The sequence below is a fragment of the Gopherus flavomarginatus genome, chromosome 6 (genome assembly GCF_025201925.1).
Source record: "Gopherus flavomarginatus isolate rGopFla2 chromosome 6, rGopFla2.mat.asm, whole genome shotgun sequence".
Classification (NCBI taxonomy): Eukaryota; Metazoa; Chordata; order Testudines; family Testudinidae; genus Gopherus; species Gopherus flavomarginatus.
This window is the reverse complement of record NC_066622.1, coordinates 97,006,496-97,019,372: the sequence shown is the minus strand read 5'-3', so window position 1 is coordinate 97,019,372 and position 12,877 is coordinate 97,006,496. Positions and strand designations below refer to the sequence as shown.

The 12,877-nt window shown below is 46.5% G+C and overlaps 1 protein-coding gene across 1 annotated transcript in view; it reads left to right on the top strand.

Moving 5' to 3' along the window:
* Positions 1-1,474, top strand: part of CDH23 (cadherin related 23) — a 561,993-nt gene extending 560,519 nt beyond the window's left edge. Inside the window, exon 68 of the mRNA XM_050959265.1 lies at positions 185-1,474. Within this exon, the coding sequence (XP_050815222.1) occupies positions 185-508 (324 nt within the window). The 3' untranslated portion in view covers positions 509-1,474. The remainder of the gene's footprint in view (positions 1-184) is intronic.
* Positions 1,475-12,877: the final 11,403 nt, after the last annotated feature.

The window sequence follows — 12,877 nt, the reverse complement described above, 5'->3', positions numbered from 1 at the left end:
GAAGCTGCCTACAAATATAACTAGTGGAACCTGCCCTCATGCTGACCCCTGCTTCAGGAAAAGCTGTCTAGGGCCTTCAAGGGGGCAACTGGTAACCCGGCAATTATGCTAAGGGAGGCAGGGGAGGGAAAGAGACACAGGTATTGGAACCCATGTTGTTGATTTGTGCTTGGGCTTCTTGCAGCTGATCCAGAATGACCTGGATGAAGAGGAGGAGCAGAGCCCGAGCCAGGGGAGCCTTCGGTTCCGGCACAAGCAACCTGTAGAGCTCAAAGGCCCAGATGGTATCCATGTGGTGCATGGCAGCACAGGCACTCTGCTAACTTCTGATATCAACAGCCTGCCGGAGGATGACCAAAAAGTGCTGGGTCGGTCCCTGGAGACACTGAACACAGACTGTGGAGGCTATAATGACCGCAACACTCGCACTGAGTCTGCCAAATCCACCCCCATGCACAAGATGAGGGAGGTGATTGTGGAGAGCCCACTGGAGATCACAGAGTTATGACTAGAAGTGGCATCACTCGTCTAGCATTCCAAGAAAGCGTGGCCAAGCAGATAGTCACTGCAAAAAGAAAAAACAGACACGGGGCAAGAGGGTAGACGAGAACCTAGTGGCCTAATCACAGCCCCAAAAACTAATCCTACAGAGATAGCCAGCTGTTTTGTTTTGATACTACAGCCTTGGGGAGCCTTACCTTGGTGGAGGGCTCTCAGGACTGTGCTTTACTAGAAGCGCACATCATTTGATCATTAAATTCATATTTTTTTATTTTTTTTAAAAATATGAAAGATTAAAAATTTCAAAACAGAAGAAGAGAAGCCCTGTGGAATAGAGACATGAACTGCTAATGTTTAGGGTTGCAAAAAACCTGCACCAAGTGGGTACAAAGACTCAAGACTTGCATATTTCCTCAAGTCACCCATGGCTGCATCAGTGCATCCTCCTGCTGTGTATGGGACAGGAGCACATCACACCAGGGTGGGGGAAGAAGGTTCTGGGGCTGATGTGGCATTCCAGGAAGCCTATAAAGGGAGTCTGAATCTGTTTGGCATTAATCTGTGTCATCACCTTTACAGGAAGAGAAAACAAACCGAAGACATTTCTCCATTTTGCTGGCTTACCAAATCATATACAACGTCAACCAGAAACAGACTGACATCAACTTGGGTTTTGAATGTGGAGTGTTCGTGTGTAACTTTTTTTGTTTGTTTGTTTGTTCCGTTTCTAATAGTAACTTGTTGAGAGTTTTGGGAATGGTCTGTTAAATGAACCAGAAATACAATATGGATTTGGTTAACCTGTCCATTCTTGTTTCTTTCTCACTACCAAGGGGCACTTCACTGGGGAAGGTGTTGGATTTACATAGCTCTCAGTGCTCACTCATCTGTGTATACACTGCTATATATCAGCAAAGAACTACTGTGACTGAATTTTTGTTGTGAATTAAATACAGACAAGTGTGTGGCCTCACTCAGTTCCTCTGCTCAACATTTCTGTAGTGTCTAAATGCCCTATCTGCAACCCTACGTGAAGTGGCAAGAATACTTTAATCTCTACCCCCACAGAACCCTACAAATACTACCCAAAGAGGCACCTTTCTAACAGACTTCTAGCAAAGGAATGTAATCTCTTGGAAAAAGTCAGTGTTATTCCACCGTCCTGCAGGCATGCTGCTGAGCAATAGCATGCACATGGTACATACTGGAGCCAGCGGTGTAGCATGGCATTGGCTTTGATGTTGGGAATCACCTGGTGAACTTCTATGGCCTATGTTATGCAGGAGGTCAGACTCAATTATCATAATGGTCCTTTCTGACCTTCAAAATCTCTGAACACATTAATCTGTAAGAGACACGGTAAGATTCAGCTTTAGCTGAAGTCAGGCCATAATGGGGACATCTAGCAGAAGAACATGGTGATCACAGTAGATGCAAGCCAGAAAGAACTTTGATTACTACTGCATATGACTTGGGGGGAGGGAAGAACAAAGCTTGTCCCACTTGCAGGAAGTTTTTATTGGTAGAGAAGTTTTGTTTTGTAAAATCAAGAGACTGTAGAAAGCAACTGCATCTCCCTCCCCACTTCCTGGCCCCCATATCTAAAGCTGGGCAGCAGCTAGTGGAAAAGGCTGATCTTTAAGGGCCCTGATTTTTGAAAGTGCACCAGCTCACAAATAAGTTCTGAATCCACCTTATCTACACAGGTGCACCTCACTGTGGTATCCGTGTCACTGGTGCGGTATCCCTGGCACAAACTGTAACAAGAAGGCAGGAAAATTGAAACCTCCCCTCAGTATGATTCTGTCCAATCATAATGAAAAAAGACATGGGGGGCGGGGAAGAGCAAAGCCTGATCCCTTTGAAGGCAATTGCGAAACTGACTCACTTAAGGCACCAGGTTTCAGCTTATAGTCTATAAGATTTACTTTCTAGACAAATGTCATACACCAACACTAAAGTTACTGGATGGCAGATAAGGAAAACTGGATGTTTTCTATACCTTTGCCCCCATGCCGCAAAGGCAAACCCCTCATGAGGCAGCCAATACAGTCTCTGCCCAATCCTGCATTATGTGCAGAAAAAAACTGCAGTTGCTTTGAACACAATCACTATTTTCTGTCCCAATCAATATAAAAACTAATGTAAATATCACCTAAATATCAAAGACACTAGAAAAAGTAACAAACTAAGGAAAGCTGTGCCTTAACCTGAATAAAGAGTTTGCATATGGCTAAATTGTATAAATGAAAATTACATTCTCCAGAAAAACAAATACACAAGACAACAGTCAATAGCAACTAATTCTGAATTAGCTGTGTCTTTAGATTCTCTGCATCTTGGTTATAATGTGAAGCAATTAATAATTAAGGTATTTGTCGTGTAAGCATCTTGCCAAGTTTAAGGCAAAGCACTCTACCATCACCAGTTATCCTAAGGAAAATATTTAAATGTCCTCTTAGTTTTGAACTTTTTAATTACCTTTTTTTAAATATGAGATGCCAGGCTGTTTGTTCACATTGAAGAGGTGAGTAGGGAGACAGTCCACATTTTGCCCTTTTCAATTTCACTGCCACTTCCCCTACATAATGATATATCGTGCTCATGCTCAGACTCCACCATTTAATTCAATTGCCAATCAAAAAGAGCTTTGTTATGTCGCCATTGCAGACCAGCTCCTCCAAGTGCAGCAACAGTGCAACAGCAATTAAGCTAAAGGAATGTTTGAGAAGACGACAGGGGAGAGATAATTCCCTTCTTTGATGTAGGCAATCTACCTTGAAATTGCCAGAATATTCATAAAATCCACAGTCAGAAGGTTTTCTTCTAGTTCCACGTGTGACTTGACCAGAGGCTAAGAGTCTAGGAGAAAGTAGAAGTGAGACTTTTATAGTAAGTCAGATAGCATCCATTGTGACTTTCTGAGAGAGCCAATTGCAGTCAGGATGTCAGATAATCAGCCCAAAGTATACCATTATCCAGAGATACCTCTTGGTCTAATTTCGTGCCCTAATCTCATGCTCACTGAAGTTAATAGCAAAGCTCTCATTGACATCAATGGGGTAGGATGAGGCCTTTAATGAGCATCAGCTGGTGCTTCACAAGACTATATTGGAACAGAGGGACACATAAATGTAGGAACCTTGGTCTGAGTTATGATCCTGAACCCCAAGTCTCCATTTTGGTTGGTATTGGGAGTGCTGCCAAAAGATTGCACCACCATGGCAGGCTAGGAGGGAACAGTACTTTCTCCAGCTGATTAATGGATGGCATTTAGTGACACCAAGAAGGCCCTGTGGTTGATTCGTGTTGGCTTTTGGACTGATTAACAAAAGTGCAATTATGATAAATTGGCCTCCCCACAGTATCATGTTATACATTAGCATAGTTATGTAATTGATTATTGACTAATCTTTGTTTCATTAATCCCCTCAGCTGGGATTTGCTCTGTGAATCCTCTCCCTCCAAAGTGCTCTCTGTTCAGTGCCAGATTCTCTATCACACCACATGCTAACATGTCTTCCTTTATGAGACCCCCCCCTTCTCCCTCCCCCCCCCCCACCTTTTCTGTCTTTTTCCTTCAGTCTTGAGCTGTTGGACTCTCTTACTTCAGGACAGTGCTTTACATGGCCAAATCACATGAACCCAGACTTCCTCGTTTCATGTAGGGGTTAGGGCAGGCCCATGAAATCTGCCAGGGAGGGGCAGGGCTGGGGGCACCCCACCCAGGACTCCTACCAGGCACCAGGCTCCATCTGTCAACCCTGTGATGCCAGGGAGGAACGGGATGACTTCTCCTGCAGGAGCTGCTCCTGGGGCCAAGTCATCACCACCTCGGGAACCTCCCCCTGGCCACAGGAAGCTCCACACCCCTGCTCCTTGTCTGCATTACTCCCCAGGCATGGGGGAGAGGTGTCACTGTACAAGAAGATTCTTGGAGGTGAATGTGCCCTGGCCCCTACAGGCGAAGAGGAAGTCCTAGCCCAACCTGGACAGGACTAATAGCTGGAGCCCAGCGCACTGTAAGAGCCCCCAACAGCGGTGCCGGAACTAGGGGTGGGAGGGCCAAGGGTGTAGTTGTGGGGGTGGCATGGAAAACCCAAACATGGGCAATCAAAGGTTGATGGCCTTTACCAGAAAAAGCCCCATTTTCAGTAGGCTCAGTCACATGCTGTCCAAGTTTATGCAGCATTAGCCATTTTGTGGCTGACTTTGTCACTTGATAGAATGAAAGAGAAACTTGCATAATCAAGTATTAAATAACTGACATAGTTTTCTAGCTAGCCACTGAGCAGGTGGACTTCAAGCATCTGCAGCATTAGCTTGCCAAGCTGCCTCACACAATACCCCAAGCCCTGGAATTGCCTGCATTGCATGGGTACTCATCCTTTTAGGCTACGTTTTTAACCAAAGGCTCCTGAATTAGCATTTGTGGGGGCCCTTACAAAAAAGCTATTAGATATTACAGACCATTGGCATGGATTGGTGACAGCTGCCCAACCTCTCTTTCTTTTACACTGATTCTGCATTGCCATATAGTGCTCCTTCCCAGCCTCTCTGCTAATACAGCGCCTCCTGCCAGGAAGCAGGAGATGAGTTGGTATCCCTAAAGGGACTGAGGCTGAGTCCACTAACTTTCACCCTGGGAAGCATGGGGACAGCATGCGCTTTGTTTCTCTGCATAAAGTGAAGTAAGGCCAGGAACACAGTGAAACCCTTAGAAAAGGACTGGGGAGTCTGCAAGCATGGGGACAATTAGCTGCTTCATCTCAGGACGTGGTTGCAGAGGTGGCATCAGCCTTGCTTTCCTGTCCACGTAGGACAAGTAGCTATCACTAGGTCTGTCTGTCTGGCCTCATGGGTTCCTCCTTGCCTCACAGTGGGGTTCCTCTCTATGTACACACGTAGAGGCCTTGCCACCCACTCTTCAGGGTATTGTCCTATTTTCCAGCCAGCCTTGTGACCACTCAGGGACTGCATTTCCCCTCAGGAGAGTACTGGGCTTTTTTTGTGTCCTGTGTGGACCTTGTCAGTACCTTCATGTATGCCCCTAGAGTATGGGCTGCTTGCCCAAGGACACTAGGTAGAGGCCATTCTTTTTTGTGCAGGTTTCACACACCTGGCGACTTCACATTACTTTACATTTATCCACATTAAATTTCATTTGCCATTTTGTTGCCCAATTAATTAGTTTTGTGAGATCTTTTTTAAGTTCTTCTCAGTCTGCTTTGGTCTTAACTATCTTGAGCAGTTTAGTATCATCTGCAAACTTGGCCACCTCACTGTTTACCTCTTTCTCCAGATCATTTATGAATAAGTTGAATAGGATTGGGGCTAGGACTGACCCTTGGGGTAAGAGGGAAGTGCCTTTCATGGAGAACTGGTTAAAAGACTGGGAACAAAGGGTAGGAATACATGGTAAATTTTCAGAATGGAGAGAGAGGTAACTAGTGGTGTTCCCCATGACAACTTAATTTATGTAAGAGCCTTTGGTGAGGGACCTTGTCAAAGGCTTTCTGGAAATCTGAGTACACTATGACCAGTGGATCCCCCTTGTCCACATGTTTGTTGACTCCCTTCAAACAACTCTCATAGATTAGTAAGACAGGATTTTCCTTTACAGAAACCATGGTGACTTTTGCCCAACAATTTATGTTCTTCTATGTGTCTGATAATTTTATTCTTAACTATTGTTTCAACTAATTTGCCTGGTACTGATGTTAGACTTACTAGTCTGTAATTGCTGGGATCACCGCTAGAGCCCTTTTTAAATATTGGTGTTACATTAACTATCTTCCAGTCGTTGGATACAGAAGCTGATTTAAAGGACAGGTTACAAACCATAGTTGATAGTTTCACATTTTAGTTCTTTCAGAACTCTTGGGTCAATGCCATCTGGTCCCGGTGACTTGTTACTGTTAAATTTATCAATTAATTGCAAAAACCTCCTTTATTGACACTTCAATCTGTGACAGTTCCTCAGATTTGTCACCTACAAAGGATGGCTCAGGTTTGGGAATCTCCCTACTATCCTCAGCCGTGAAGAATGAAGCAAAGAATTCATTTAGTTTCTCCATAATGACTTCATCATCTTTAAGTGCTCCTTTTGTATCACAATTGTCCAGGGGCCCCACTGGTTGTTTAGCAGGTTCCTGCTTCTGATGTACCTAAACATTTTGTTATTACCTTTTGAGTTTTTGGCTAGCCATTCTTCAAACTCCTCTTTGGCTTTTCTTATTACATTTAGCCTCGGAACCTTTGTTTGCTTCAGGTGTTGCTCGAGCCTTAGTATCACTCCCAATAGCAATTAGTTTGAGCAACTGAGTTTGATCCTTCACTCTCTGCATCCTTGGGAGGTGATGAGCCACCGCTCTTTGTAGCGCTCCATAATGTGGAGCCTGCCTTCTGGGGGGGTGGTGGCAGGCTCCACAAATGGTCACATGCGCTTTCACTGTTAGTACTAGTGGCTCAGAGTGCAGCATTATAAATAGCCTCACCAGCATCTGGGGAAGAGAACCAGAGTCATCAGTGATGTCTTCAGCAGTGTTCCCCACACAAGAGCAAGGCTACTGATCATCGCAAAGCTCTGAGGCAACCCAACTGACCCTCTGCTACTTGACCAGCAAAGTAAACCAAGGCTAACCTATGAATTTGCCACACCATCCATTTCCTCCTTTACTGAAGACAATGCAGAAACAGAGACTTGTTGCCTGCACTGCTCATTACTTGATGAGGCTCTTACAGTCCTGACACCCACATCTCTCTGTCTCCAGGTTAGGGACTTCAGCTGGCTGAGCTCCTTTGGGCGTGTCAGCAAGGACAATAGTCCCATCCTCAAATGTGATTCAACCTTCTAGGGGTGCACTGACCACCTCCTGCATGACATGAGCATGCACATGCCTCCAGTAGAGCTGAGACATATTTATTAGAGACCTTTTAAAAATGGACACTGTAATACTGAAACATGAGTTATGGTCCCCTGAAGGCTGGGTGTGAAGACTGCAGACACCTCATGGGTAAAGCAGAGATGGGCATTAGACAGTAAAAGAGATGGTGGGGATGTCAGAGAGGAAAAGCTATTCAGAGGGCTGAGTGTGAGAAGCTGAAAATACTATGTTAAGCATTGGAATAAAATTGTTCCATAAAGCGTGATTTGAGTGGGTAGTCCTGGCTAAAGCCAGAGATGACATATTTAAGATGAGCTCTGGGAGGCCTAGTCACTCTTCTGGTTAAAGAGCTTCCTTCTCTTACCCCTTGACTCCCCTATACACAGGAAACACATGTATGAGGCTTCTTTGTAACATGTATGATGGGTGCATATGGTATGGCCTGTTATTAAACATTTCTGGCATGGGTGCCAAGGTGAAGGATTCAGCCATGTGGATGGATGTGTGAACCACAGCCGACCCTTGTTACAGCCTCCAAGATCCTGAAGTCATTTATAGTATAAATAGAACTCGTCAAAAAAAAAAATGGAGAGTCCCTCTTCCCCATAAAGGATCAATTTTCAGCAAAAATTCAAATTCAGAAATATTAAGGCTGAAAAGCAAACTAGTTTGATTTGGAGCACCACCACACCAACCTTTCCAAGATCCTAGCCTCTTCTGGAGGCAGGGCTCCCTAGCTGGACTATGTCTCGTCATCGCCTATGACAAAACATGATTGCCTCTGTTGGTGAGGGGATGCAGTTCATCAAGGGAGCCCTTCGCCCCGATGCATTATGGGAGAACTACTCCAACCAGGGTCCCCCCACCCCATAGAGGAAAACGAGGCTACTATATAACTGACCATACCTCTCAAGGAACTGCAGTAGCCATGGTTTTGGCCAAAAAAATTAATTGTTCCGTGGAAAGCAGATATTTTTGTGAAAAATTTAAATTAATCAGAAACCTCAATTCTCCATCGAAAAACAGCCCGGACTATAAACCTGTTGGGACCTCCGCCCTTATGTGGGAGCGAGGCCACCACTCAAGGGGAATAATCTGCTTCAGCAGACTAAAGGCTGCAAGAGGAAATGGCCAACAGCAGGTTTTCACTGTAATGAGGCAGACAGGACAGCCCCTTCCCTATCACAAACAGGCCCACAGAAGCTCCTTGAAATGAAACAAAAAAAAAAGATCTTTTCAAGTTGCAAAGTCTTGCAGTGTCAGGGACTTGAACACTAGCATTAGGGACACTGGCAAGATGCTCCTCACCAGTGATATGCACCCTCATTCTCCAAAATGGAGAAAAATGAGGCTGAGAGGACTATTTCTTTCTCTAAAATAATGCTCACGAAAAGAGACATGGAACACCTCCATGTTTCAAGCTTTCGCCTGTTGGCTTTACTGTCCCATGGGCATAGTCATTGTCTTAGACCATGTCTCTGCTCCCCAAGCCTAATAGAGGCCTTCAAAGCAGTGGCTATGAGCCTCATCTCTTCATTGCACTGTTTCTTTAAACCTGAGAATGGCCATACTGGGGCAGATCAATGGGCCATCTAGCCCCATATTCTGTCTTCTAACAGTGGCCAGTGCTAGATGCCTCATAGGGTATGAGCAGACCACGGCAATTATCGAGTGATCCATTCCCTGTTATCCACTCCCAGCTTCTGGCAGTCAGCAATTCTGGCAGGCAGGGGGACACATACCCTACCTCCAGGCCGGTGTAACCACTTAAGCAACCTAGGCGGTCGCCTAGGGCGCTGGCATTTGGGGGGGTGCCATTTTCTTTGGCAGCGACCGCAGCAGCCGGGTTGTTGGCTGCCCCGGTCACCGCTGGCATTTAGGCAGAGGGAGCTGGGCAGGCGGGTGCTGGAAGGGCCTCCTGCAGCAAGTAAGGGAAGGGGGGCAGCACGCTGGGGAAAGTCGCGCCCCAGCTCACTCCTGCCCCACCTCCTCCCTGAGCATGCCGGGGCCGCTTCACTTCTCCCGCTTCCCAGGCTTGCGGCGCCTAAGCTGATTGGTGCTGCAAGCCTGCGAGGCAGGAGAAGTGAAGTGGCCACGGCGTGCTTGGGGAGGAGGCGGGGCAGGGGTGAGTACGGGGGGAGGGCCACATGGTGGAGGGTGGGGAGCTGCCCCAAGGGGGGGAGTGCCTCAGGGTGGTGGGGGAGAGGGCACAAGGTGGAAGTTTCGCCTAGGGCTCGAAACATCCTTGCACTGGCCGTGCCTACCCCCAGAGAATCAGATTGCATCCTTGACCATCTTGGCTAATAGCCATTGATGGACCTATCCTCCATAAATGTATTTAATTCTTTTTTTTTTAAACCATTTATACATATGGCCTTCACAACAGCCCCAGGCTGATTGTTGACTTTTCAGAAAACTATTCACGATGACCAGGGACGCCTCTAGACATTTCGCTGCCCCAAGCATGCCGCGGGGGAGGGGGGTGGGCTCTGCCGGTTGCCAGTCCTGTGGCTCAGGTGGACCTCCCACAGGCGTGCCGGAGGAGGGTCCACTGGTCCCGCAGCTCCACCGAAGCTGCGGGACCAGCGGCCCCCTCCATAGGCATGCCTGTATGAAGTCCACCGGAGCCAGGGGACCAGCGGACCCTCCGCAGGCATGCCGCCGAAGGCTGCCTGCCTGCCTGCCGCCCTCCCGGCGCCCAGCAGAGCACCCCCCGCCCCATGGCATGCCGCCCCAAGCACGCGCTTGGCATGCTGGGGCCTGGAGCCGCCCCGATGATGACTCCAAGATCTTTTTTCTTCAGTGGTAACAGCTAATTTAGATCCCATCATTTGGTATGTATATAGGGTGACCAGCTGTCCCAATTTTATAGGGACAGTCCTGATTTTTGGGTCTTTTTCTTATATAGGCTCTTATTACCCCTCACCCCCGTCCTGATTTTTCACACTTGCTGTCTGGTCACCCTATATGTATAGACTGGATTATGTTTTCCAATATGCATTACTTTGCACTTGTCAACACTGAATTTCATCTGCCAACCTCATCTGTGCCTGTTATAGGAGGCAAGGGTGAGGGAGAGTCCACTAGCGCCTACACACTTATGACTAGAAGTTCCAAGCAAATATGGTTCAGGCATACAGGCAGTACAATGGGAAAACACAGAGTATCTGGCTTCTTTTAGGGCAATCCCAAGCTGCCATATTAGAGTAGAACAGTGCAATTCCATGCAAACAGGCTAGGGCTACTATTTAGCTTGTTTAATTATGTATTTAAATACGAAGTAGTAACAGGGTTACAAATCCTTGTCAAGTAAATATCAGAATTGAAAAAAAGAGTCATTACAACACTTGGTTTCTGTTTAGAGCAGAGGTCTCAAACTACCAGCCCGCGGGCCATCTGCAGCCCGAGAACCTCCCCAATGTGATTTGCGGGGCTTCAGTGATTTTGGGGCCGGGTTTCTACCTTGGCTCCACCGCAGCCTCTGGGTGCTCCCCCAACCTACGTGTCACCTGGGGCCCCACCCACGACAGGCAGCGCAGTGGAGCTGAGCAGCTTCCTGCATGCTCGCTCCAGTGGCTGTCAGCCCCTCCCTGCTGCCCTGGGCTGGGGCTGTGCTTCCATGCGCTGCCCCAATCCCGAGTGCCCCTGCAGCCAATAGGAAGCTGCAGTAGCAGTGCCTAGGGGCAGCAGCATATGGAGGCCCCCGGCCTGCCCTGCCTTGGATCCCCAGGTAAGCACCGCACCCCTTGGCCCCCTCCCAGAGCCTGCACCCCCTCCTCTTTCCCACATACCCCCACCCACCCCAAACTCCCTCCCAGAGCCTGCACCTCCCTCTCCCTTTACACACACCACTTCCTGCCCCCAAACTCCCTCCCAGAGCCTGCACTCCCTCCCCACACTCCCATAGCCTCCAAACTCCCTCCCAGAGCCTGCACCCCCTTCCCACACATCCCCTCTCACCCCCAAACTCTCACAGAACCTTCACCCCTCCCCTTCCCACATACCCCCTCCCATCCCAAACTCTCTCTCAAAGCCTGCACCCCATTATCCACCCCAGACCTCCTCCCCCATCCAAACTCCCTCCCAGAGCCTTAGGTGTGGGGGGGCAGAGTTTGGGGTGGGATAGAGTTTTGGGGGTGGGTTCTGGGCACCATGAGTGACATTATTGGCCCACTGGGAGGATTTGAGGACTGGCACTGACCCTAAGGTAAATTGTGTTTGAGACCTCTGGTTTAAAGAGTCATTATAGAGGAATATAGTCATTAGATCTCTCTATTTGACAGGATGTAACCCTTTAACAGAGTTAGCATCATTACAACACCTGTTGTGTGTCACTTCTTGTGATCTTATTAAATTGAGTGAAATCTCTGATTACACATTTAAAAGACCAGACATGTCAATCAAATGTTAATATTTTAAAAAAATGACCAGGTGAATTTATTTTGAGTATTGACTGAAAGGTAACCAAATATTTATGTATTTATTTGTCCTTTGTCCATTTTGCTATTATTTTCCATAGCAATAACCTCCCAGATGTTTAACCATTCCTCTACAGCTGGATTATTTTTCCTTTTTCCATCAAGAAGCTACTACCAGATGAGGAACTAATTCTTTATTTCATTTTGTGTGACAATTTCCTCAAGGAACTCCTAGGAGGATTACCAAAGGGTCATTTGGTAATAACTATCCAACAATTTATGGTATTTGGTTACAAATTGCATCCAATGTTTTCTAATGACTGAACATGTCTACCATATATGCACAAAATCTCCTTTTTCACCACAGTTTCTCCAATATTTATTCCCATTCAGTCTCTCTCTTTATATACTGTATGTTTAATTTGACTGCTGTGAGACACCAGTGAAACAGTTATTGGTCCTCTTTTCCACATCAAACCCAATTTCTCTGGGATAATTTGTCTATCCAGGAGGACATTTTTCCACTGTGCCATGTATGGATGTTTCTTGGTTAGGAAAGTTGTCTGCAAAGATTGATAGCAATTAGTTATGAGTTTTTTGTTTCCTAATTGCCAAGATGCCATCACTTCTAGTCAAGTTAGCTTTTGGTATGAAACCAGTTTTTCTAGAAAGTTGAGAACAACGCCTGACTCAAAAGTACTGGTACCATGTTAAGTTAAAGTTAGTTTTGATCTCTAACCAAGTTAGAAATGTTTCTTTACTGGATTGTTGGCCAACTGTATGTATTCAACAGTCTACCCTTTTTGGAGCAACACCCTGGGGTCAGTGCTACCCTATGTCCATGCAGATTTGCTGCCAAGCAGCAGAAAATACACCCTTCATGTTCAAGCCATCTGTATAACAAACACATTCAGCCTTTAGGAGTTTATGGGATGATCTGACCTTTATCTAAATTCAGATGATAATGAGGACTTACAGCAGAAGGGTGTATAATGGATGGATCACCTACACATGAAAGCCAGTGACAAACTTCAAGAACTACTATGTACAAAGGGAAAAAGCACAAAGATG